Source organism: Tenrec ecaudatus, chromosome 12 (genome assembly GCF_050624435.1).
Source record: "Tenrec ecaudatus isolate mTenEca1 chromosome 12, mTenEca1.hap1, whole genome shotgun sequence".
In the NCBI taxonomy this organism is placed as follows: Eukaryota; Metazoa; Chordata; class Mammalia; order Afrosoricida; family Tenrecidae; genus Tenrec; species Tenrec ecaudatus.
Genome location: NC_134541.1, coordinates 42,331,193 through 42,357,257, shown reverse-complemented (window position 1 = coordinate 42,357,257; position 26,065 = coordinate 42,331,193). Strand labels below are relative to the sequence as shown.

The 26,065-nt window shown below is 42.7% G+C and overlaps 2 protein-coding genes across 3 annotated transcripts in view; both read right to left on the bottom strand.

Moving 5' to 3' along the window:
• Nucleotides 1–26,065, bottom strand: part of SLX4IP (SLX4 interacting protein) — a 225,776-nt gene that overhangs the window by 19,131 nt on the left and 180,580 nt on the right. For both annotated transcript variants that reach the window (XM_075563993.1, XM_075563992.1), the window contains exons 6-7: nt 12,622–12,699; nt 10,036–10,124 (exon numbers count right to left, since the gene is read on the bottom strand). In XM_075563993.1, the coding sequence (XP_075420108.1) occupies nt 10,036–10,124; nt 12,622–12,699 (167 nt within the window). The remainder of the gene's footprint in view (nt 1–10,035; nt 10,125–12,621; nt 12,700–26,065) is intronic.
• Nucleotides 22,617–23,778, bottom strand: LOC142462272 (nuclear receptor 2C2-associated protein). The gene is made up of 2 exons (XM_075563989.1): nt 23,713–23,778; nt 22,617–23,605 (listed from the first exon to the last, which is right to left on the bottom strand). Exon 2 carries the CDS (start codon nt 23,540–23,542, stop codon nt 23,123–23,125), a length of 420 nt encoding a protein of 139 aa, XP_075420104.1. The 5' UTR covers nt 23,543–23,605; nt 23,713–23,778; the 3' UTR covers nt 22,617–23,122.

Genomic DNA, 26,065 nt, shown 5'->3' with positions numbered 1-26,065 from the left:
ACAGTTTTTTAGCATATTGTTGAAAACAAGGGGGATCGGAGCAGAGACCCCAAACCATCTGTAGACAATCCGACATCCCCTCACAGAAGGGTCGCAAGGAAGGGATGAGTCAACCAGGGTGAAGTATAGCACTGACGAAACACACAATGTTCCTCAGGTTCCTTGAGGCTTCCTCGCCCTCCACTATCATGACCCCAGCCCTGTCTTTCACTGTGGGCTAGGCTGGAGCATGTGCACTAGTACAGAAAAGAGCTCACGACACATGGAATCCAGGTCAGAGAAACCCCTCAGGTACAGACATGGGAGTAGCAATAGCAGGCGGCTAAGGGGAAGGTGGAGAGAGGAGTGGGGAAGAAACCATGGGGGTAGGGAGACAGCGGTGGTTGTAAGATATGAAAATAATCATAATTCATAATTTATCAAGGGGCCACGAGGGTGGAAAGGGGAGAGGGTAAAGAGGAACTGATACCAAGGACTCAAATAGAATGTAAACGTTTAGAAAATATGTACAACATATGTACAAACATGCTTGATGCAAGTGATGTATGGATTGTGATAAGAGATATAAGAGGCCCCAATCAAATGATCTTTAATAAAAATAAAGGTTTCTCTTTGTAAGTTGTTTTCTGTAGAAGAAATCACCCTGAATTGGTCTTTGGAAGGTTTAGGGAAGTACCACTAAAGAACTGCAAGCAAAATGAACCTAATATGAAATCAGTTTTATAAAAATCGAGGAAGTTATTCTGCAAGAAGTCCACACACTTCACTGGGATTTTCCAGTTTCCATTCCCCTACTCTCAGGAACCTGACAATCCACCCTGACCAGCCTTAGCCCGCTCTCGGGTGCCAGGTACTAGGTGGGAGGGATGAAGCTGGGACACATCAACCCCTGCTCCTTGATGTCAAGAGGCTCAGTGACCATTCTAAGAATCAGATGGAGAGTAGTTTAACTTTGACCAGAACATCATAAGTTTTTTTCTTTTTTCCAATTTAAGGGCGTTCATGAGTTGTAGGATAAGAACTGTGAAAAAATATAAAGTTATAGGAATTAATCACAGGCAGAGTTAGCCCAGTTTTGGGGGACCTTCTTGTCCAAAACATCTTCCCCCACAGAGGTCTGTGGTTCAAAGTTGTCAAACCCTACAGGTGTCCAAGGTTAACAGTCTCCATCGGGGTGGCAATGGTACCGTCCAAACTTTCCAGAGGGGACATGGGTGAGTATGAGCCAGGGCTGGCCAAGAGGCATGCAACAAGTCCTGTTCCCTGAGGGAAAGGAGGCAGAAGAGCCTGTGAGAAGACATTCCAGATGACTCTGTCTCATTTCAACCCAGCTCCAGTTGGCCCTCTTTTCTAAGCCTGGGATTTTAGGATAGGAACAGCTTTTGGACAAACTGACGACATTATCGTCTCCAAGGGAAAATTAGTTCTTAATTAAAAATCACCTACTTCTTTGCCCACAATCAGTGGCTCGCACATCAAGTTCTAGCTGTGTACCCACTGCAGGCATTTCGATGACCACAGGCTTCTAGTAATGCAGGCCGGAGAAGTCTGCACTTCCAAACCACTGAGCCCTGGTGGCTCTGCTGGACAAGTGTTGGACTGTTAGCTACAGGGCATGCGGTTCAAACCCACCAGCCATCCCAAAGGAGAAAGAAGAGGCTGTCTGCTCTTGTAAAGAGTTAGTGTCAGAAACTTTCCTATATAGGGCAACGATGAGCTTGAATGGACTTGATGGCAGAGGGGTTTTTTAGTTTTATTTTTAATGGACCTTAGAGACGTGACTAGGTGCTTTCTCCAATGCTGCATTTCATCACGGTTCTATGGGAAGCTAGCAGAAATAAAAAGCATTTAGCTGGGTGGGTGTCACTCTGGCTTTCCTCTTCCTCTAGAGCAGTGATTCTCAACTTTCCTCATGCCGCAACCCTTTCATACAGTTCCTCAGGTTGGGGTGACCCTCCCAACCATAAAATGATTTTCGTTGCTATTTCATAACTGTAATTTTGCTAATGTTATGAACTGGGCGACCCCCAAAGGGGTCATGACCCACAGGCTGAGAACCGCTGGTCTAGATACTGGGTACAGAGCTCTGACAGGTTTATGTCAGGTCTATGTCCTTAGTACATTCTGCTTTCTACTGCTGTCTACTAGGCCCGTGGGGGGGGGGGGGGTTATCACTTAGCTTGTTGGCCCTTCAATTTTTGTAACTCTGAAAGAAGACGGTGCTGAAAGTGGAGGCGAACAGTACATGGAAACTCTACCCAATGTGAACAGGCCCCTTCCCAGTTCCAGCAGGGAGGAGAAGCTTCCGGGCCATCTGCTGACCTGGAATGAATCACGTTTAAACGGATTCTTCTGAGGAAACGACGAGCAGTGATGCCTATGCATACGCACTTCAGAGTGTACAGGCCACTTCCACTTCACTCTCCCATGTGAGCCTTAGGGAAGCGGGGAAAGGCTCCCCCAGCAGGCACGAGCCTTCCTCTAGCCTCACATGAAGCGTACCGATCCTCTGAGAAGCCAAGGCACTTGCTAAGGTCACCAGGGAGGGAGGTCACCAGAATCGGGTTTTTTCATTTCAAAGCTGATCCATTTCCATTAACTCTATTGCCTGGCATGTGTCTGCCAGTTAAATCTACCCTCTCCAGAGGTCATCAGAGGGGGATTAGAAGTGCCTGCACAAGGCATGTTGCATGACAGGACAGAGGGTTACAAGGGCCCCGATACATTCTGTTCTAACTTGATCAGCAAAGAATGGGTACAGTGGCATGAATCATCTTGTCATTAAAATCTGATATTGATACTTTATATCAGGTGATACTTTATATCACCTCAGGCTACTGGGATGTATAAGTGAAGGGCAGGTTAATTTTCTAAAATGTTATTTCATCTGATATTTTTTCCTTGGGTTCTTTGTCATAGTCCAGAAAAAATTATTTTTGAAGATCAAACCAATAAAGAACATCTGCATCCCTCTGCTGGCCCTTCCACTGGTACTGTCCACCTGGAAGCCCTACTGTCCACCTGGAAGCCCTGGTGCTGGCTGCTGCATTCCCCTTCGCCCCCCAAGGAAAATTTCCCATTCACACATCCCGCTGAGTGCACGGCTTCAAATCTGCTCAACTCTCAGTTGACAGTGTCTGATCCTGAGCCTGTGGGCCACAGGGGACGAGAAAAGGAGAGAGGTCAGTGACAGGCTTGGTAGCGGGGCATCCAGGAAGTCCTGTTGCGGAGCAACAAAAAGAGAGCATGGTCCTGAGAGGAGCCTAGTTGTTACGGGACTCCTGATATAAGGCTCCTTTAGCAGTGGCAGGTGTACTGGTGGCAGAGTGGTTCTGCATGGGGAAAGACCTGGCAATCTGGAGGTGCTTCTATAAGGATCACAGCCCAAAGAACATGTGGAACAGTTCTACTTGGTCACAGGGCACGTGACCTGAGTCAAAAATGAACCTGACAGCAGCTAGGGACACCAATATAGGAGTTCTTACATAGTCAGCAAAAGGTTTATGCACTCCAAGGTTAACCAAAGGGCTGGTGGTGTCAGTTCACCTGAGGTGTGCCTTGGAAGAAAGGCCTGGCAATCTACTTCTGAAACAAAACAAACCATTCTAACCTCCGTGGAACACAGTTTGACTTTGACACACACAGGGTCACCATGAGGCAAAGTCTACCTGGAAGCCATTGGTTTTTGTTTTCTTCGTGCTATACCAAGGAGTGTGTGAAACACAAGCCCATCAATAGATAAATGGGCCCAAGTATAGTATTAACAAACACACGGAGTCTTGTTTCAAGGAAATATATGGGACCTCAGTTATCAAGTATGAAATATGGCAGGGCAGAGGCGATGTCATTAGCCGCGGTTACTGTTGGGTTTCTATACAGAAACTTTCTATACAGAGCGACATCTGTGAGAGTTGGAGGTAGAGTGAGGCCCCTTGTTTTTCTGGGTTTTGCAAGTTTTCTAACTTTAACAGGGTCCAGTATTACAACTTGCCTACTGCTCTCTGCTAGTGAAAAAGATCTGATTTGACTTTTCCTTCTCTGACAGGTTTCCATCTTACACAGGCTCTGGCATTTTGGGTTTTACTGTATTGGGATTCTCCCCCACCCCAACCCCTCTATAATATAATCAGAATTTTAAAAACACCTCAGTTATTAAGTGAATACTAAGGTAAAACTCTATGGGAAAAATGAAAGCAGCTCCTCCCACTCAAGCAACTGTCCCAAGGGCAGAAGCAGATCTTGCTAATATCGTCTATAAAATTCACCACTGGTCTGGTTTAAGAAATACAATAAGAAATAGAAGAAGAATGGATTTCTTTTTTAAGTCTATGATACACATCACTAAAAACCTGGAAAAGTCATCTATCTAATTTTTTAATGCAAGAAAAATCTTTCCCCAAATGCTCTAATTTACATTTATGCCAAAGTTCTCTTATGAAAGTTAAATAGTTTTGTCGTTAGGGTACAGAACTTAGTCATAGTCAAATATTAAGTAGTTTATTACTCTCATCAAATACTAAGTAGTTTATTACCTAGTCAAATATAATTTATTACCTCCATCCTAACAACAGAAGGTTTAAAATGTACTTCCTTGTACTTTCCATTTCTCTTGGCTAAGACAAGAAGCCCTGGGAGAGAACTGTGGCAGTCTGCTCCCATGACGATTCACAGCCCTGGAGACCCTCAGGGGCAGCGCAACCCTATAAGGGCACTATGAAGTAGAATAGAATTGTACCCCCAATTTTATTTTCTTGTGTATCACAACTTTTTTAATCTTCAAGTTCTCGTTTGTGCAGCAGTATTTTAGAGTTATTGCTTGGCTATATTTCATCTGCTGCCACTGACAGAAATTCAGTGGAAGAAAGAATTTTTGAGAAAATTTGATATCCTGTCCCTTGACTGAGAGGAGAGACAAGGCCCACAGAGATTCAAAGATGTGCAGTTGCAGAAAGCAACAGCCAGACTGAAAACCTGAACTAGGATCATTTATTGTCTCTTGAGATTCCTTTTCATTTCAATTATATATTCGAAACTAGCAGGGGAGTTCCCTAACGCTCAACAGCAGTCTGAATAGGGGACGTGTTTGGGGCTTACATTGGTCTCTTGTGGGGAGATTCCCACTGCTTTTCTCTTGACAAGAAGCTGCAGCAGGACTTGGTGCTGTCCACCTTGCCAGGGGAACCTCTGCAGAGCCTTGCCAGCTATCTTCACAGCTTTGCCAAATGTAATGTAAAGAACCCAAATATCTTAACACATTTGGGGGCACTCCCCCCCAAACTGGATTTTTCCCCTCCCAAAGCTCTGTATTGTATTTGATTTTTTTACAAAACAATCTCATTACCTTCAAAGTTCATTACATCGTATAATACATTTGTCAAATCTGCGAGTCCATTCCTGAAAACATTTTCAAACTCATCTGCTTGGATGACTGACAGTTCTTTCACCTCTTCTAAATCAAATCACTATCCTTTCATGTCCCTCTTCATCCACAGAAGCAAAAACAAGCCACATGGAGTGAGGTCAGGAGTAAGGTGCATGGGGCAAGAGAGGCAGTTTTTTTTTTTTTTTTTTTTTGCCAAAAACAGGTGCACTGATATGACTGCATGAGCAGGTGCATTGTCGTGATGGCAAAACCAGTTCCCCATCTGCCACAAATCAGGCCATTTTTTGTGGCACACTATCTTTTCAGAACATTTAAATAGAAGACTTGATTAACAGTTAGAACTGGTGGAGTGGACTTCAAATGTGTTACGAGTCAACCTTTTCAACCATTCCGAAGTTGACGGACATCCAGACAAGATTTGTCATCAATTGACACTTCACCTTTTCTGAAACAAGAAACCATTCATACACTTGAGTTTTTCCCCAATCGCACTGTCCTCGTACACTGTGTTCAACATCACAACAGTTTCAGTGGTATTTTTACAGAGCAGGAAACAAAATTTCACAGCCACACACTGTGCTCTTAAATAGGCCATCACAAAAAATGAGGCTTGAGCAAAACTACTTTTATGAAAAAAATTCACTGTGACCAGAGAGAACCTTCTCAGGTGACAGCAGCGGGTGCACTCACTCAGCACGAGTTGCCGGTGGGAAAAACGGACGCTATGAAAACTCCGCCCAGCGGAGCTTATTTCCAGGTTGTTGTTGTGTTCTGGGGGGTACCCTCTTGTATGTGCTTATTTTTAGGCAGCACTTGGACTAAATGTCATTTTTACCTTTTCAAAAGCATCACAAACTTTTATCAGCTTAGGTGTAAAACTAAGAAGAATTTCTGGATGTTCCTTTTGATGTTCAAAAGGACCCATTTGTATCTCTTTGGACTCAGGTATAGAACAGACACAATTGTTAGGGGAAACAAGGAGGCTTTATCTGAATGGCACTCTTTAGAATGCCAGGATACCCATCAGTACCCTTGAACCACAGGGCTGCAAGCTTCTTGAGGGCAAGGCAAGGGTCCTGCCTGGCTTTTCTTTTCCCCCAGGCCAGCAGCGTCTGTGAGCCAGCCCCGAGCCGGTACCACCCTCTGTGGTAAGAGCAGATGAAATGGGTCTCTGGAGGTCAGGAGAAGCAGCTATAGCCAGCTCCCCGAAAGACAGCCGTTTTTTGCTGACTTTGAACAGATACAGAGATACACAGAATTCTATGGTATGTGCCAGACTTTAACAAAGAGAACCGAGATACGATTACATTTCCCCCAAACTCCAGGGTTAGACATCTAAGAAAGCAAATAACTTCTACACAGGAAGCTGGACGGGCACCTATGAAAGAAAGTACTGTTGGAATATGACGGACTGCAATAGAGATGTGCTTTCTGCTCTTCATGTTTCCAGGGAAGAAAAAGAGGTGTGAGAAAGAAAACAAAACAAAACACGAAGGGTCATACTCTCAAAAGGACTTGCCTGTTGCACTGCCAGCCGCAGGTCAGAGACGGAGGCTTCAAGGGCTTTGGGATTTCTTATGAGAAATTTGAGTAAGAAAAATACAATGACTCACTTCATAATCATGCCTTCTCTTCCCCAAAGTACACATCCCCATTCCCACATCCATAGCAGATGGGCACTTAGGGCAGAGCTATTGCAACACGAGCATCACCCCGCACCATCATCTTGGAGTTGACTGGGAGCAGTATGGACAGCAGGGAACAGCTCTCTCTCTCTCTGGTGTTTCAGTTAGGTCTGCCTCCCCAGGAAGGGGGCTTGCACTCCCTCTGCACTGCCGTATCTGCAACAGCCGGCTTTGTGTGTGCACCACCTTGATGAAGCGGGCGAGAGCGGAGTGCAGCTGGCTTCCTTGTCTGCAGGTTAGCAGAATCCCCAGGCAGGGTCATCCTGAATCAGCATGCCCAGATTGCCTAGGAAGTTCTCATTCTGCCACTCAAGATGCCCCACATGGAAAATAACAGAATAGTGGAAAAGGAATCCCGAGTGAAGGCAATGGCACTAGTGAGACATCCGGCTGTTACCTGAGGACTACTCAGTCCCCAGCCACAAGGAATTAAGTGAACAGTTACTAAGAAAATAACTCAAAGTTTATCACCAAGAAAGTATCTCTAATATCACTTGGGGAATCAGTTTCCCAGACATGGCCCAGTCAACTGGTTCTTGTAAATCACTACCAAAAGAGTATAAGGTGTATCCTGCCCTTTGATGAAGGTCAGTGTAAAGTGATAAACAAACCAAAAGCTTCAGGTTCAAGAAATACACACACAAGCCTGGCACAGATGGTATGTAACAAGGAGTCAGAATGCCTTTTTCTGGTCCAGGGAAATTCTGAGAGGGACAGACGGCATATTGATCTTTAAAAAATCGATATGGGCAGACTCTCCTGAGGTCAAATATCAATGAGGATAAACCTTCTAGGCACTTCTGGTGTAAGAATTGCAGCCTTGGCCTGATGGGCAAGTTGTGGGAAAGGGCCTCTTCCTTGACTCAGCGATTTTAGAGTTCCTAGGGAGTTTCAATGAGTTGGAATCCACTCGGAGGCAGCGGCACCTCACCCCCAGCACAGGCACCACTGGCCTGAGGAAGAGTGTGCTTCAGGAAGCGAGGAGGGGAAGTGTAGAGTGGGGGTTCCTAAATAAGAGGGGTGCCCAGAGCTTGATGCTGTTGAGAGGTATTGGGTCCTGGCTGAGTGGTAAGTAGCTAGAAAAGGCGCATGGGAAGGGAGGATGAGAGCGGGCAGAGGAGCAGCTGAAGGCACCCAGACTGACCACGTTGAAGGCACTCCAAACAATGAAAGACCCTCAGGAGGCAACCTGTATTTTCCCTATAAACTAACTCAGTTCAGTCCAACAGAGTCTTGTCATCAGAGCAGTTTACAGGTAAGGAAAGTGAACTCATTCGTGGAGAAGGGTCAGAATGGTTACCTTCTCAGAAATACAATTCTCCATGTGTAGGCAACCCTCCAGATAACAGTATTTATATGACAGCAGCTACTGAAAACATACATCTGCAAAATACCAGTGCTTCCCCAATGAGCAGTGAGACTTCACTTATATTGAGATAATGCTTTATTTCTCTCAGTCATTTAAGATAATAACTATTAATATTTCATATCAGATACATGAGCTATTTTCTCCTACATTACACCTGAAAGCAATACTTCTTCCCAATACAATTCATTATTGTTTTCTTACACCACAGATCAATCTCTTTTTCGCTTTGAGAATGAACTAAGCTGCAGTATCTGATAGCTGTATGTCAATAACATTATTACTTTAGTAGTTTTTAACTTATTGAGATAATTTGACATCTTGTAAATGTGTCAAAGAATAATTAAATACCCGGCACTTCACTAGCTTGGTTTCCTTCCTTCCATTTAGTGTGTATACCTCAGGGCACTGAGAATGGATGAAAAAGGCAAATCAGGAGCCGCCCTGGCATGCTGAAGGGCTCTGCTCAAAAGGACAAATCTGGGTTTCAATCCTAGTTCTCTGTTCTTTATTCTTCCAGGGGTTCTTTTCAAGGGTTTCACTCCTGACCTCTCTTCCTTGGTATTTACTTAAGATAAATTGATTTTAGACTACCTGGGCCAAATTTCATGCATATATAAAAGTAAACATTAGGGCTAATCTATTATTACTAGAAACAATTTTGAAGCATATTGCTTATGCAACACTTCACAATGATGTTAATGACTGCTACACTTCTTTTTACTTCTCTCTCTTTGTTGAAGATTCAAGTCATATATCCAAAAAGAAACAAGAAAAAAAATTTTAGTTCAGGTGAACGCAATCGTGCCTTCAGTGAGCTCCATGATGTGTTTGCTGATGGACTCTGTGTGTGTGCGCGAGCATGAGCGTGCATGTATGTACACAGGAAGACATTCAAGTGCAGCTGTTAACTTTAAAAGGCAAATCTGTTATGCTGAAACATTATAAGCAAGTATTCTGGATTTATCTGTCTGAACAGATAACTCCAATGAAACATATGAGTAATCCCTAGTAGAACTTACAAGTTAGCAGCAAGGGGGTGGGGGAGAAGGAGAAGGGAAGAGGGAGAGGGAAGAAGGGAGAGGGGGGGCGGAGACAGAGAGAGAGAGAGAGAGAGAGAGAGAGAGAGAGAGAGAGAGAGAGAGAGAGAGAGAAACATGTAAGCGTAAACCATCTATCAGCTAGGAAATAATACACTCGGGAAAAGTACTGGGTCTCATGAAAATGTCAGTGATTCACATGGAATAAAATTTAAAAGCCACTGACCCCAAAGAAAGCTTCCAGTTGAAACACGTGGGTTTTGCTCCATTTAATTTAGAGGACTTTGCTTTATTTCATTTAACTACTATTTTAGGCACTATGATGGGTTTTGTGATGGGTTGCTTTCTCGCTTAAAATTGATATGGGAAAGATCCTGCTAATTAAACTAAATATTTAAGGGGTCTTCAGGGGGAAAATAATCAATTAATCAATATCACTATGAAAAATAGGATAACTTGGGCCCCTTAAAATGCATGTGGAGTGCTTACTGGGCAAATGACAACAGAAGACAATCCCGGTTCCCTCTTTTACAATGTTAATAGAATAATTTCCATACATACCAATTCTTTATTCTGACTCGCCACAAGATCACAACCGACTGTGAGCTGACTTACACAGACCACAAATCTGTCGGGGAACACACAGAGTTCTGTACAAAATGAAGAAAATCAAGTTGTTAAAGACATCAAAAACTAACATGTCTTTATACAGAAATGCTAAGTCCTCAGTCCTTCTGCTTGTTTAAGTTGCAGAACTTTTTATGTCTGTGGAAGACACGTGTCTCCACTCCCTTCCCTTCTTTCAGTGCTTGCCAGCAATAGGGCAGGGCAGGGCAGGCAAAAAGCTCTGGGGAGTGGAGAGGAGGCTGCAAATTGGTCGGTCCACCTGAGCCCCTGGACCAATATATCACATGAAAGCCCCAGGCAGGGCCTTTGAAGTCGTCTCTGTGTCAGTCTGCTGTTTTCTGCTCAGACTCACATTTGGGGAATAGAATCAACATTTTCTAATGAGTGTGCAGACTTACATAATGGGGAGAGGCAGAACATTAAATAACATATAAAAACATGTAAACCTCTCACTAGTTAGATTACTTATCATCTCCTTGTCTAACTAGACTTCAAGAGGTTACTTAAACCAGAGGGGCAAACTTCGAATGTAATCAGGCTATCAAAAAAGAAGACGTGGTCTGGAATTAATGATAATAATAATAATATGCAGTATAATAGACAATTTTATATCAGAATCACTCACCGCCATAAGATGGACAGGGTAAAACCGCCCCTGTGAGTTTCTGAGATTGTAACTCCATGGGAGTAGAAAGTGCTGTCGTTCTTCCCAAGGAGCGGCTGGTGGTTTTGACCTGCTGACCTTGTGGATCGCAGCCCAATGTGCAACCACCATGTCAGCAGGGCCCCATAACCACGGTCATCTACTATTACAACTTCTTAAAGCACAGCCACTGACTTCTGGGTATGGAAAATTGAGTGAATTGTAGCTGAAGCTAACAAGGTATCCGCTGGGCAGGTGCAGAGGGCTTCTCCTCCCTTCGTTATACCTGGTTGTGTTGCCTGCACATTTTCATTAAGCACATGTATCATATTTATAATAGAAATGAAGTCACTTTTCTAAAAATACAACTTCCCTCTGCTATGTGAGCAATTTGTTGAATACAGATATTCTGAATCTGATAAATGAAGCCTTTTATACACAATTAGACATTTATGATAAAAAAATTTGCCATAGTTTATTATTTACCAAAAAATCATGATAAAATACGATAGTTTAGTAATGGATCAGAATTATAATAAAAATGATCAGATCAGTTATGTCAAATAATCCCTTGTTTGTGCTTCCATTTTCTTGTCTAAAAGCTATGAATATTATAATGGTAGATTTAACAAAACGTTTTAGTACCAAGTATTGTATCAACAGAAATCAGCCCCTACATCCCTTTTCTTTGTTTGGGTCATAATGAGAGCTGTTTCATGCTAACATTGACACGATGCAAAGACACAGGCATCCCCGACAGAGAAAAGTGGGTAAGCATTAGACTGCTACTCAAAAGGTCGGTGGTCCCAAACCACTAGTTGCTCTGAGGGAAAGAGTTGAGGCTATCTGTACCTGTCAAGAGATGCAGCTTCCAAAGATCTTTCCAGGGTCACTATGAGTCAGAACTGAGTTGCTGGCAGTGGTTCTGGTTTTCAGCTGATGTGTGAGCAGGTTTGGGAGACCTGAGTTTGCTTTCTGGCCAGTGCATCTCACAGGCAGTCGTTACTCACCTGCCAGTGGGTGCTGGTGCGCTACTATGATGCTAGGCAGGTTTCATAGGAACTTTTCCAACTAGGCAAACTAAGAAGAAAAGCCTGGCAATCTACCTCTGAAAACCAGCAATGAAAACCTAAGCGGACATAATGATCTGCTCTTCTTGCACAAGGGGGCTGACCTGATGGCCGCTAACAACTACAGCAGAGTGAAGTGTAGCAATTTGCAAGACAGCAATAGCTTCCTGATTTTACTGAGTTACACAAAATGCTCGCCATTAAGAGGGCAATACATTCAAGCATCACTAAAAATTAAGAAAACATTGATACTTGTAAAGATGCTGAGAGGAAAGCACTGAAAATTATTTTTCAATGTCCTCATTTCATAATTTACATACCAAAATAGTTCAAAGACATTAAGAAGGATTTTCTTTCCAATGAGCAGGTAAACTCAGAGAACAACAAGCCCAAGTTGTTGCACACGTTGACCTAATTTCCTCAATGAACAAGCTGACTTGGGGAAATGGTGGCTCTGTCACACCCGAGACAACACTGTGATGGCTCAGACTCTGGAAGCATTCTCTAAGATACCCACGAGCTCACTCTGGAAGCATTCTCTAAGATACCCACGAGCTCCACGCTGGAGAAGTGAGTCACAGTTCAACCAGATGCTGAAGCCCAGTGTGGCTCACTGCGCTCACACGGGCAAGGAACACAGTGAAATTTGGAAGGATAGGAGTTACAAGTGCTTGACAATATTTTATATTACTATTTCAACTGTCTTAAGGTAGTTGAAGCAAGTAGGCATCTTCACTCTTTATTTTTAATCTCCAGAGCAAGTTGATTGGGCAAAAGGCTTGATGACCCAAGAAATTTGTTCCTTACCAGCACTTGGTGAGCCCCTGATACAGCGAAGGCGTATTCCTCTCTTGAGGAAGTAAGCTGTGATTTGCAAGCCGTAGCCTGTGAAAACAGAAGAAAACACCATTTGATTATAAGCTTGTTTGCCCACTGAATCCCAGGGGCCCAGGCCTGTGCTTGCCACAAAGTATGCATTCAATAATTATTTGGCAAATGAAAGAAGAATCAATAGAAAGTCTTGCTCGAGAGGAAGGGGTAAACAGTACAATGTTGGCTCATCTAGGAGACCTATCCCTGTGCCCTAGTCCCTTGAGTGGCTCAGTCACTTCATCTGTAAAATGAAATAAATTATGGGATTTGACTAGCAGGCCTGAAAACCAGTCCTCTTAAGATGGAATGATTAATTCCGTCTGAGTCAGTACATTGATCTTACTTATGTATCTTCTAATGCTTACTAGCTCACAGGAGGGGAAATAAAAATAAAAACATTTACAACATTTTTCAAGATGTCTGTATTTTGCTCAAATGGGTTCTCTGAATTCAAGTACAGCAAAGCTTTTATACTCCACGAGATAAAAAACCATTTAACAGAAGAGAAAATGAAATCCTCTCCAACTTACAAGAATGGTCTAAGTGAAAAAGACATTACCAAGTATTGGCAAGAAGAGAGAGCAACTGGAATTCTCATACATGGCATTGGGAATGCACATTCATACACCCCCTTTGGAAAGAAAAGTGTGAGTATCCTCCAAAGCTGAACAGAAGCGTGAACATACAGTGTTCATTACTGCGCTCTTTATAATAGTCCCAAACAGGAACCAATTCAAACATCCAACCAACAACTGCCCCCCTCGCCAAAAACAAAACACAAACTTATGATAGAGTCATACATTGGAATTACATTCCCTTTTAGATGAATGAACAACTATAGGCAAAAATAACAGATAAATAAAACACCCCAAATATAATATCAAGCAAAAGAAGCCTAGCCCAAAGCAATACATACTCCCATCTGCAAAAATGGAGATAATATTGTTATCATGCACCTCTATGAGTGGCGGGAGAATTTCAAACGATGCGTGAGCAGTTCCAGCACAGTCCTTCCTTGCTTCCTCAACTCACCCATCTTGGCTGGGGTTCACCCTTTCCATAGACTCTCTTGTTTTTGTTTATTAATCATTTTCTTAGGGCACTCTTACACGAAATCTTATAACACTCCATCATTCAATTGTATTAAGCACAGTTGTACATATGTTGCCATCAACATTTCCAAAACATTTTCTTTCTACTTAAGTCCTTGGTGTCAGCTCTTCTTTTTTCCATTCCTTCTACCACTCTTCCACGCTCATGAATCCTTTATCAATTATTTATAATTGTTATTTCGTGTCTAACACTATCCATTGTCTCCCTTTACCCACATTTCTGTTACCTTGTGATGAGTTCCCTTTTCTCCACCTCTCCCTTCCCCCCGCCCTCCCCCTATCCTCATGTCACTACTCCCACTACTGCTCCCGAGGGTTTTATCTGTTCTGAACTCCATGTGTGGTGAGCTCTTACCTGTACCAATCCGTGTACTCTGGTCTAGCTAGATTTTTAAGGTAAAACTGGGTCATGGTAGTAGGAGGGGAGGAAGCATTCAGGAGCTAGAGGAATGATGTGTGATTCTAGACTGTTTTTCTCAGGTTAAGTAAAAAAGTTCCTGCTTAACACAGCTGAGTACTTTCTGGTAGAATCCAGAATGAAAGGTTCATCAGCAGGTGGGGAGGGTCCCCAGGTTCTGTGAGAACCTCAGAAAATCGCCTCTCTGCCAGGCAGTCCTTTATGCATGAATCTGGAAGACAGAGTTGCCAGGGGTGACCCCCCCACCAGATCATCAGTCTTCCCAAAGCTCACGGTTATGGCTGCTCCGAAACCACTCTACAGTCAGTACCCTCCTGCCACACTAACAGAAAGCTCCAGGACACCAGTGACTCCAGAACGGATGCTCTGTCTAAACAAACTGACAGCAGCATGGCTTCCGCTACCAGGCTTCTGAAGCTATAGTGACACCTATGAAGAGGTGATCCAGAGATCAATGTCGATGAACTAGGTATCTTCTTAATAACACTTGAAAATGGAGTGCATCTTGGCTACATGGTTTGCTTCTGCCTTAAATGTCAACCAAAGCGTGCACAGCATCGCCATTACTCTGGCTGCTTGAAAGCAAATTCTTCCTTTCGTAGGTTACTGTGAGAGGAAGTAACTTCCTCAGCTGTTCTCTTGCCCTGCTGCTGGGGGAAAGAGGCCCTTAACACCGTGGGGCTCACCAACAGGCAGCGAGATTTAAAATCGATCTCTACAGTAATGGTTTGTAACTAGCGTCTTCCAAAGGGGTTACCAAAAGCATAAGGAATATTCAAGTCATTCTGCCTTTGTGGTGAAATTGCATTTATGCTTACAGCACTCACGGATGAAGATGAAGATGGCACGTTCAAATTAAAACAAAAACAAAACCCTCCTGGTACAAAACGCCTAGCAATAACACTGACCAGGAAAACTACACATTTGACTTCAGGGAGTCTGAGATCTGGAGATGTCCCTCCCCGAGCTGCACATCCTCCTTGGTCTGCTAAACAATGAAGTCTTCGCACTGAGGAAAGTGAAGCAGTGTGAGTCAAATTGGACCTCAGTGGTTGGCTGCTAAAACTACTAGGGCCTGAGGGTATTTGCCCTCACTCTCGCGCCCACCCTGGGATAAGGTTATGTTAAAAGGAATCCTTCCTAGAGTTCTTGTTATTGGGAGCTTCAATGGGGAGAAAATCCCTAACACCGCAGTTGGAATTGGCAAGTGTAACGTGTGAAAAAGACATTCCACGTGCTTAATCCAAAATCCACTACTCATATGAAATGTTACTGTGTAAAGAGAAACTTGAAGAGAAATTAAACACCAAACGTGCTTGTGCTGTTTCTCACGGCACTGATTTATATGTACACAGAACAGTACTGCTTGCTGAAATGTATTGAACATAAAATGCTCAGGGAGCTGTGGTGGTATAGTGGTTATGCACTGGGTTATGATCCATATGGTTGGCAGTTCAAAACCACCAGCCGCTCTGCTGAAGAAAGGCAGAGTTTTCTACTCCTGTAAACAGTTAACAGTCTCACAAACACACAGGAGGGTGGTAATGTGTTTCACTGACTCTATGGCAGCGAATTTGGGTTCATAGATAACAAGTAGAGATACAGAAGACATTCTTATCTTTGCGCTTACTAAAATCATCTTCAGAGATCAGCAGGCCATTATGATTCTGTACTTAGCTTGGTTGAAAGCAATTCTCTATATTCTCGAAAGCTAAACACCATTTTGGCCAAGAGTCCAGGAGGCCCTGTGCTTGGTCTCCTCTAGGCCCCACTTCCCAGCTTGCTACACAAGTCTCCTAAGTACAACAGACTCAGGTGGTAAGAGCTGGCTGTGGTGTGGTGCGGTGGGGGAGTGGGGGTGGTGGTGGAGGGGGTTGGGGGAGCCTTTAGGGTTTGGCAAAACAGAAAAACCTCAGCAAGGTTTTCCAAGATTATGAATCACTTATGTATCACATTGACGTATGGTCCTCCTAAACTTGAAAGGGTTGTCATTAAACACAGGCAGTGATTGGGGTGGAAATGTAGATAGTTGTGCAACGAAAGCATCTTTCCACTAGGACTCTTCAAGTACGTGCAACTCTAGAAATAACCGACAAAGGGGCTTCAAAAGTCCATGTAAAAATTCTGTTATCCTTTAATTCCATTTTGTTCATACACTTTTTTTTGACATCTCCAAGCCTTTCTGAGTTGCTTAAAGCCACGTGACTGTCCATTGCCAGCAGGGCCTCCTCACCTCTGCCCCTCTCCTCTAAGGGCAGCAAGGCGACCTCTTGGGTCCTGTTCTTTGTAAAGCACTCATGCCCTTACCACTCTTGCACTGAGAACTCCCCTGGAAGCCCCCAAAGATGAAATTCACTTTCTTCTGGTTCCCCAACTGAAACAAAACAAAGAAGAGCCGCCCAGTCAACAACATCTATGTTTTAAGAATGAACCCGAGGTTCTGGGATTGTTTTATTTTATATTCTGCCTAGAATCAACTTGGCTTTATTAGTAATAGGGAGACCTTCTGAATAGAAGGCAAAACACTGACAAGAAAAAAATCAAATAGGGTTGAACAAGATTCCACACTGCCTTAGCAAGGCAGCCGATTCTTTGTAAGCAGTACAGTGCTCCAGTGAGGAACGTGCTTGCGGGAGCGGTCACTTACATGGGTTCTTCTATTTCCTAGTCCCAGGAGTCTGAGAGCAAATATCCGACTGGGAGTTCTTACTGTCAAACTATCGAGCCTCACTTGCTTTCCAGTGGACTCACAGCCGAGGGAACTTGAGCTTCCCCAATACTGCCAAGGGGAGTCTGTGGAATGGTGCACAACAGCAGGAAGCCCTAACCCCTAGTTATTACACCCATTCATGGGAGAGCTGGGGAAAATGCCTGTGTGACCGGCTGAGCCAACAGGAAAGTCCTGGTAGGTGAGCACCTTACCAGTGGCCTCCACCCACCACCTGCTTGGCTCTCCTCCAGCAAAGTCTTTTCCCAAATCACAAGGCAGGCTCAGGGAAGCCAGCGGGGCTCCCCCACCCCAATCGCTCTTTGAGATGACTTTCTCATTTATATCATCACTCATACAATTACGCAAAAGTACAAACATTCAGAAGAGAGAAACATTTTGTCACAAAAACTCCCAAACCCACTACCTAAGTTCAACAATGGTGAATATTTTTCCACATTGAACAGACATATTTGATAAGCCATTTCAAAATAAATTAGACATTGTGACACTTTATCCCTGATGGCTTAGTGGTTATGCATGGGGCTCTGATCCACAAGGTCTATAGTTCAAAACCACCAGAAGTTTCAAGAGAGAAAGACAGGGCTTTCTACTCCCGTAAAGAGTTACAGTCTTGCAAACACATAGGGGCAGCTCTACCCTGTCGGACAGAGTCCCCAAGAGTCAAGATTGACTCGATGGCAGTGTTTTTCATGTCAGGGTATGCTCTCCCAAATAGGAGCATACTCCTACATTATCAAAACACTAACACCTCAACTAGTGCAACAACCGGCTCATATTCACGTCTCCAATGGTTAACACGATGTACATCACTATCTTCTTCACCTCAAAGCAGGGGGCAACTAAAGGTCACATCTGTACTGTATTTGGTTAGGTCTCTTAAACATCATTTGATCTAGAATAAATTGTCCCTACCTTTTGTCATAATTCTAACCTTTCAAAGAAACTAGTACAGTCTGTAGAACTACTGTCATTCTGGATCTGACCTCTGTTCTGGATCTTTTAGAATGCTAGACGTCTATTGATTGGCTTCTTTAACTGCTAGAGAAAACCGTAGGTTTAAACTAAAAGCATCATTACAATTACAAACCTGAAACACAGATACCTGGAAGATTTAACTCAAAGGACACTTTCAAAGAAAGAAAATCCCAACTTTATTTAGATACTGAAAATATTAGCAAAGGTCAGGCTGGTTGTTGCTAGGCACCCTGGAGTGGGTTCCAAAGCACGGTGATCCGATGCACCACAGAATGAGGCACCGCCTGGTTGTGCGTGGGAGCCCACTGTGGCGGCCCCTGTGTCCATTCTTATCTCCTTGTGGGCCTTCCTCTCATTCGCTGTCCCTCTCTATTACCAATTATGAAGTCATTTTCCAAGGACTGGTCTCTCCTGATAACATGTTCAAAGTACATGAGACAGAATCTCACCACACTTGATGTTAAGGAGCATTTGGGTTGTACTTCTTCCAAGATAGACTTGCTTGTTCTTTTGGCAATTGGTGGCACTTTCAATATTTTCCACCAGCACCATAATTCAAATGAATCGATTCTTCTTCTGTCTTCCTTATTCAATATCCAAACTACCACATACATATGAGGGGGATGAAAATACCAGTGCTTGGGCAAGTGCACCTTCATACTCAAAGTAACATCTTGCTTTCCAACACTTTAAGGAGATCTGATGCAGCAAATTTACCCAATGCAATGTGTTCTTGGATCTCTTAGACTGCTGCTCCTATGAGCACTGATTGTGGATCCAAGCAAGATGAGATCCTGACAATGCCAACCTTTTCTCTGTTATGATGACTGTATATCTGTAGGTTTCACTATAAGGACTTTTGTTTTCTAATTAAGTTTCTTTTTCTTTACATTTAAGTTTCAATCCATACTGAATGCAGCATTCCTTGATCTGCATCAGGAAATGCTTCAAATTATAATCACTTTGGGTCATCTGCACACCGCAGGTTGTTAATAAGCCTTTCTGATGTCACATTCTTCTTCATATAATCCAGCTTCTCTGATGACTCACTCAGCATATAGATTGAATAGCTATGGGGAGAAGATACAACCATGTTGCACACCTTTCCTGATTTTAAACCAAGTAGCATTCTCTTATTGTGTTCACAAAGCTACCTCTAGATTCACGTACACGCTCCACATGAGCACAAGTAAGTGTTCTGGAATTCCCATTCTTCTCCAGGCTATCCATAGTTTGTTATGATTCATACACCAAATGTCCTGGCATAGTCAATAAAACACAAGTGAGCATCTTTCCAGTGTTCTTTCTCTGTTTTGAGCCAAGATTCATCTGACATCAGCAATGATATTCCTTGTTCCACGTTCTTTTCTGAATCTAGCCTGAATTTCTGGCAGCTTGCTGTCAATTTATTGTTGCAACTATTGCTGGATGGTCTTCAGCAATATTTTACTTGCATATGATAGCAATGATACTGTGCTATAATTTGAGTATTGTTGGATCACTTTTCTTTGGAATGGGTACAAAGATGGATCCCTTCCAGTCTATTGGCCAAGCAGTTGTCTTCCAAATTTCCAAGCTAAGGCAAGTGAGTTTATCCAGAGCTTCATCAGCTTGTTGAAGCACTTCAATTGGTACACCATCAATTCCTGGACCCTTGTTTTTGAGAATGCATCCAGTGCAGCTTGGACTTTTTCCTTTAGCACCAATTGGTTCTTGCTCACGTGCTCCCTCTTGAAATGGTTGAATGTTGACAAGTTCTTTTTGGTAGAGTCACTCTGTATTCTTTCTCTCCTTTGGGGATGTTTCCTGCATTCATTCAATATTTTGCCCATAAACTGATTCTATCTTGCAACCTGAGGCTTGAATTTTATCTTGACTTCTTTCAGTTTAAGATATGCTGAGCATATTCTTCCTTTTTGGTTTTCTAACTCTAAGTCTTTGAACATTTCAAATACTTATAATATTTTTCTTTGTGACCTCAAGCTGCCTTTTGAAATTATCTGTTCACTTCTTTGACTTCATTGTTTCTCCCATTTGCCTTAGCTACTCTATGACAAGAGAAAGTTTCAGTCCTTTCCCACATCCACTTTCACCTTTTCTTTCTTTCCCATCTTTTAATCATTTTGCCTTCTAGATGAATGATGTATTTCACGTCATCCCACAGTTCATCGGGGCTTCTTTCACCAATATTTAATGCATCAAATCTGCATTTGAGATGTGCTTGCAATTCAGGTGGGATATACTCAAGGTCCATTTTGGCTATTGTGGACTTGAGCTTCTTCAATTTCAATGTGAAAATTACATACACGCAATTGGAGGCCTGGTTCTACAGCCAGTCACTGGCCTGAGTTTAGCTTCTGGCATTGAGCTTTTCCATTGTCTCATAGATGTAGTCAATTTTATTTCTCTGTATGCCATCTTGGAAAGTCCCTCTATAGTCATTTGCATTGTTGAAAAAAAGATATTTACTATTAACAAATCACTGGTCTTCCAAAATTCTATCATGCAATTTTAAGCTTAATTTCTATCAAGACCTTATTTTCCAACTGCTGTTCCTTCCTCTTTGTTTCCAATGTTTTCATTCGAATCGCTAATATGTACCAACGCATATAGACTGCATGTTTCATTAAATTCAGAGTGAACTTTTTTTCAGTCAACTTTTGCCTCACTAGCTTTAGTGTTTGGTGAATAAATTTGATTAGTGGTTGTATTGATTAGATTTTCTTGTATTCAAATAGATATTATGCTATCATAACATCTTACTCCAAGAAAGACCTTCAAATGTCATTGTTTGATGATGAATTCCATTTTATTCCTCTTAAACCTGTTGGGTAGTGTTCTCAGATTCTGGTTGAAAAAGGGTACTTGGTGGTAATGACATGCATTGATGCAGAAGCAGCTCTGGTCTAGACAGCAGTTCAAATACAAGACTGTTTCCAGTCTGAGGTAATGAATTCATTTCATCCTCTATTTGAAGACATGAGTGCAATTTAACAAGAGGGTAGGGAAGAAGGGGCTGATACTTATTAAGTATCAATCATGTCTCAGGAACTAGACTAGATCAGAACAATTTATTATATTTAAAATCTGGAGGATACTTGCTTTCAAAATGTTTCATTCAGAAAAAATGTTAAGTTATAATTCAGTACTTCAGAAACTGGATCTATTTGGAAAGCCATCTGTTATAGAGGGTCTACAACAAAGATGAGAGGAATCGAGTTTGAGACCATCACCTACAAAGGAAGAGAAAGACTGAAGTATCAGATAGGGCTTCGGGACATTTTTTGGGGGGAGGGAGGGCGGGATGTTTTGATGGGGCCTTTCGAAACATGTTACAGACCTGAGGGTGACCCAGAACATTGCTGGCAAAGGGTGAGGTTGAATGAGGATTTGTTTGATGAGAACCAAAAGATTAGAGTCCTGTCATAAATTTAGAATAGACACACAGCACTCTGGTCTAAGACCACAATTGGGAAACAATTTGAATGGTAAGAAGATTATTTGGTCCTAAGCTAAAAAATTTCACTCATTATCTAAGACATTTAGAGACTCCAAAAAGATCCCCTGAGATAACATTTCTTGTCCTTAAATAAGGACAGTACTGAACTGAGTCACAATAAAGATATGTCCATTTGATGCCAAAACAAATGGGGTCAACTGCTTAGTTCCATGAAAAAATAAAATAAAATGGTGAATAAAATAATTATTTAAGGCCTTATTTATTTATTTACAGAAAGTTTGGCTTTTCGTTTGTGTTTTATTTTTTTTAATTGTGCCGTTGATGAAGGTTTACAGGACAGATCATCAGTTTTACATTAAACAGCTCATATACATTGTTTCAACTCATCCATTGCAATCCCCTCAATGCAGCATCCCTTCTCCAACTTCCTCCCCTCGTTTCCTGTTTCTGTCTCTTGTTCTTTCTTAACCCTCTGAACTTTGTCCTTTAAAAGGGTAAATGCTGCCCTTTTTACTTTAAATGGCCTTTTGATCTCAAGTGGTTGATTATTCAACAAGAGGGTGAGTTTAGTTGCAGGGTATAGTGTTTAGGGTTCCACCACCTCTCTGACTGGTGGGCCTGGTTTCTGCAATGGTTTTCAGTTTTGTTCCACGTAATTCTTCCACTCTATTCGGGACCTTCTAATGTGATCCCTTTCAGGGGAGTTGGTAGTGATAGCCAGGCACCAACTAGTTCTGCTGGTCTCTGAGATGTGGGCACTGATGCTTATGGTCTGGTTAGTCCATTGGACTAATTGTTTGTGGGGAGAGACCAATAGTTTCCCCTTAGGTGACTGAACAGGGGCTTTTTTGACGCGAGATACTACTCACCAGTGGGATGTAGAACGTGTTCTCTGTGAACTACGCTATGGCAATAGACAGTAGTCCCCTGAGACCACAGTCCTGGTTCCCCAGGCCCAGGGACAAATTCCCTTAAGGTATCTGGTTATGTCTAAGAAGTTTGAATAATTTCTACTACATTTATGGATTTATTTGTAGCCAAGGTAAGTACACATATACAAATACCCTCTCAGACTTACATATATATTTGTGGGTACATTCATACTCTCTTTCCAAAGACTGCTGAGCCAATGTGTCTATCCAAACATCTATTCGTAGTTCACCATGATTGAAGGATTGTATATATAACAATATTTGCCTCTATTCCCTTTAATTTTTTTTTTTTTTGGTTTGCTAAGAAATAATGTTTATAGCTTTAAAAACTATCCAAGGGTGAGGGCGAGAGAAGTTTGCAGAGTTCAGGTGTGAGCCAGGAAGAGAGGGGATGGAGTCCCAGGAACCACCAGGGCCTGGGGGCTGGGAGGCCCCATTGTCCACTCCCTAAGGGTCAGGTGCAGCTGGTGGGGCCTGTCAGCCCCTACCTCAACTCCTGTCCCCATCCCCAGTACAACAGGTGATCGAGAACCACATCCTCAAGCTCTTCCAGAGGGACCTTGTGCCCGCTGACCCCGAGTGATGGCCTCCACCAGGGACTCGGACACTCAGGGAACAAACCAGGCGGCCCCAAAACCAGGGCCACCCAGCCGGCTTCAGTGGCAGCTCCAGCTCCCCAGTAGGGGAGATGAGGCTGGACAGCAGTGGGAGGGGCGCTCTCAAGAGGAACAATAAACCTTCTTTGCAGAATTCCATGGCTCATAGGCTTGGTCATGCTCCCCTGGGGGCTTCCTGACACATGCAGCCTCACACCTTCTCCCCCAGCACCCGAAGGTGGTAGATGACCACACGGCCAAAGAAGTCAGCCATGTCTTCGAAAGTCACCTTCAGCCGGGCCACCTCAGTGGTTGGCACAGGAAAGGTCTGCAGGGAGTTGCTGTCCTCAGGATAGAAGTCCACAATCTTGCAGAGCGCCTCGCTGCCCTGTGAGCCTTCCAGGCGGCCCCGGCGACTTGAGAAGCCCCCCTGGAACTGGATCTGCAGCTGGGAGATGCGGACGCACTGGGGGAACTCAAGCATCACCCACTGGCAGGGGCCCTGGTCTGAGTTCCAACAGGTCTCCTCCTCCTGGTCGAACAAGTGCTTCTTCCCAAACTGCCGGGTGTTGCGATTCAGCACAGAGCTCACCCTGCTCACGGTCTCCGGACAAACCAAAGAGTGGGTCATCTTGGCTTCACCAGACCGCCACTTCCGCCCCCGTCTGGTCCCAAGTGTCTCCCTTATCACCCCCTTGACCGAAAAAAATCGGGTACCCTGTCAGTGCCTGGGGCCGGGGTCTTTCCACACCGGGTGCAAAGATGGAAAACCCTTTTCCCACGGGTTTGGGGCGCGGTCACCCCTTCTCCTGGCACTACAGTCCTGCGCAAGGCGCCGAGATGCAACAGCTGGAGGCCGGAACCTCGTGGACGCTCTATTCCCTTTAATTTTTATAAACCTCCCAGAACCTTCCTTGTGTCCATAATTTTTTAGCCATTTTCTTTCTTTCTTTATGTTTCCTTGAAAGGTATATTTACTTAGAAAAACCAAAGTTTCTACTTATCATCTTGTTGAATGTGTATGCAAAACCACAAGGTACATATGCTATTAATTACCTCACTATGGGATCTATGAGATATTATAATACCAAATGAGAAAGCTTCTCAAGGCAGACAAAAATTAGAATAAAAGGAATCGAGAAATTATCATTTCAGATTTCTTTCTAGTACCCTTATCTACTTTTGTGTTTATTAAAATATGTCCTTAACACTAAATATGTTTAAATAATACTTGCTGCTTCAAAAAGCTCGTTGAAAAATCACATTATCCTTTCTTCCTGGTTTCCCTAACTTTATGACGCACCCTTGTACACAGCAGAGTTGACAGGACATGAGAAACTACGGTTCCATATTCATAACTCTGTCAAACTACGTATAATGATGGGAATGATATAATAGTGTGCGCTTAAAAACTTAAAAAAATCTACATCTCTTAAATGAGGTAGCTGGTTGTTTGAACTATTTCGTTATCTAGGCAAGTCCTCCAATAGCAACTTTGAAATGCCGTGTGGCTCACGTGAGGAACACCCGAGAACACAATCCTCAGTAGCCTGTAGCAGGCGCATTGAAATGCTGCGATACTCTGGTCATGTGCAATGAGGAAAAAGGTTCATGAACCTCTGGACTGTTCTAATGGAATCACAGGACAAGAAATGCTCTTGAATAGTTATCGTCTTCTTCCCTCGTGTCAGCCAGTACCATATGAAATCACATTTAAAAAGCGAAACCAATACTCCAAATGAGAAGATGTCACATCTGTGCAAGTCAGTTCTTCCTCTACCTTTTGAATGAGGGCAGAAAACTCAATACTTAAAGGGCAAGGTTCTGAGTGCAGAAATCTAGAGCAAGCACGTGCCTGCATTAAAGGGACGCTAACCACTGAACTTCAGTCCACTTTAACCACTGGAAACTAGGGCACATGTGTTGCACCAGTTAAGCCTTCTAGAAAAGCAACAAAAAACAAACAAAAAAAAAACCCCAAAAGACCAGTTTTCAATGTGAAATTTCCTAGCATTTAAATTAGCAATCAACTCAAACTTTTACATACTGCAGAATCCAAATAAAACCATTGCAGGCTGATTCAGCATCCTGCTGCCAGTTTGAAATTTCTAATCTAAATTCCTCACACTTCAGTTGAAGGGCCTTTTCTGGGCCGGGTATTCTGCAGAGCGGAAGGCATGGTTGCAGCCAGTGACCAAATGCTTGAAGATGGGTGTTTGCTTTCAGTTTAGTCATTTATTCAAAGTGAAATGAACTTAGGGCCTTAAGCCTACTACCCAAGGCCAATTTTTCTACATGAAAAAAAAAAAAAGACCATGTTTATGGCTTTTCTAAAGAGCTGGCATTAAAGATGCTCTGTGAAAGGTCTGACTCAATGTGTGGGATTTTTAAAAAGTCATATGATTTTAAGAAAATATTAATTGTATGAGTTTGTGGGATGTTTCTAAAAACATGACAAAAATTATATTACCAAAAAAAAAAAGATGTTAAAAGACTGAGAAACATTATGTCCTTAGTTGGAAGAGCTATTATGAAAATATGAATTGTTCCCACATTTATTTACATAACAAATATGTACTGAGGGCCTATTATGTCCCAGACAATTCCAATCAAAATCACAATGAAACTGTTATTTTTGTGTGGGTGAGGGGAGGAGGTGGTTTGGCAGTTGCCAAAATAATTCTAACGCTGATCTAAAAGAATAAACAAGAAAGAAAAAATTTTTCAAAGTTGAAAACGTAAAAAAAAAATGTTAATTAAAAGTGTCTTGACAAAGCCAGAAAGATATAACCAAACCGAAATCTCAAACCAAACAAACACACAAGAAGCACAAGCAAACCCACTGCCTTTGGGCTGACTGACTCAGTGACTCTATCTAGGCTTTCCAAGCCACTCAGTCTCAACTCTCTCCTAGGGAATGGAAAGTGGGTTCAAACCACTGACCTTGCCGTTAACAGTCCAATGCTTACCCAATCATGCCACCAGCGTTCCTTAGAAAGATATAAAAACATATATTAAACGTGTAATGAGAAACTGCACTGCATTTCAATGCAAATGAAACTTTGCCCAATTGTGAAGTAATTTTTGTAGCGAGACTCCTACCTTTCATTCTGTTTTTCTCATAATTTTGGTCACAAATATATCTCAATTAATT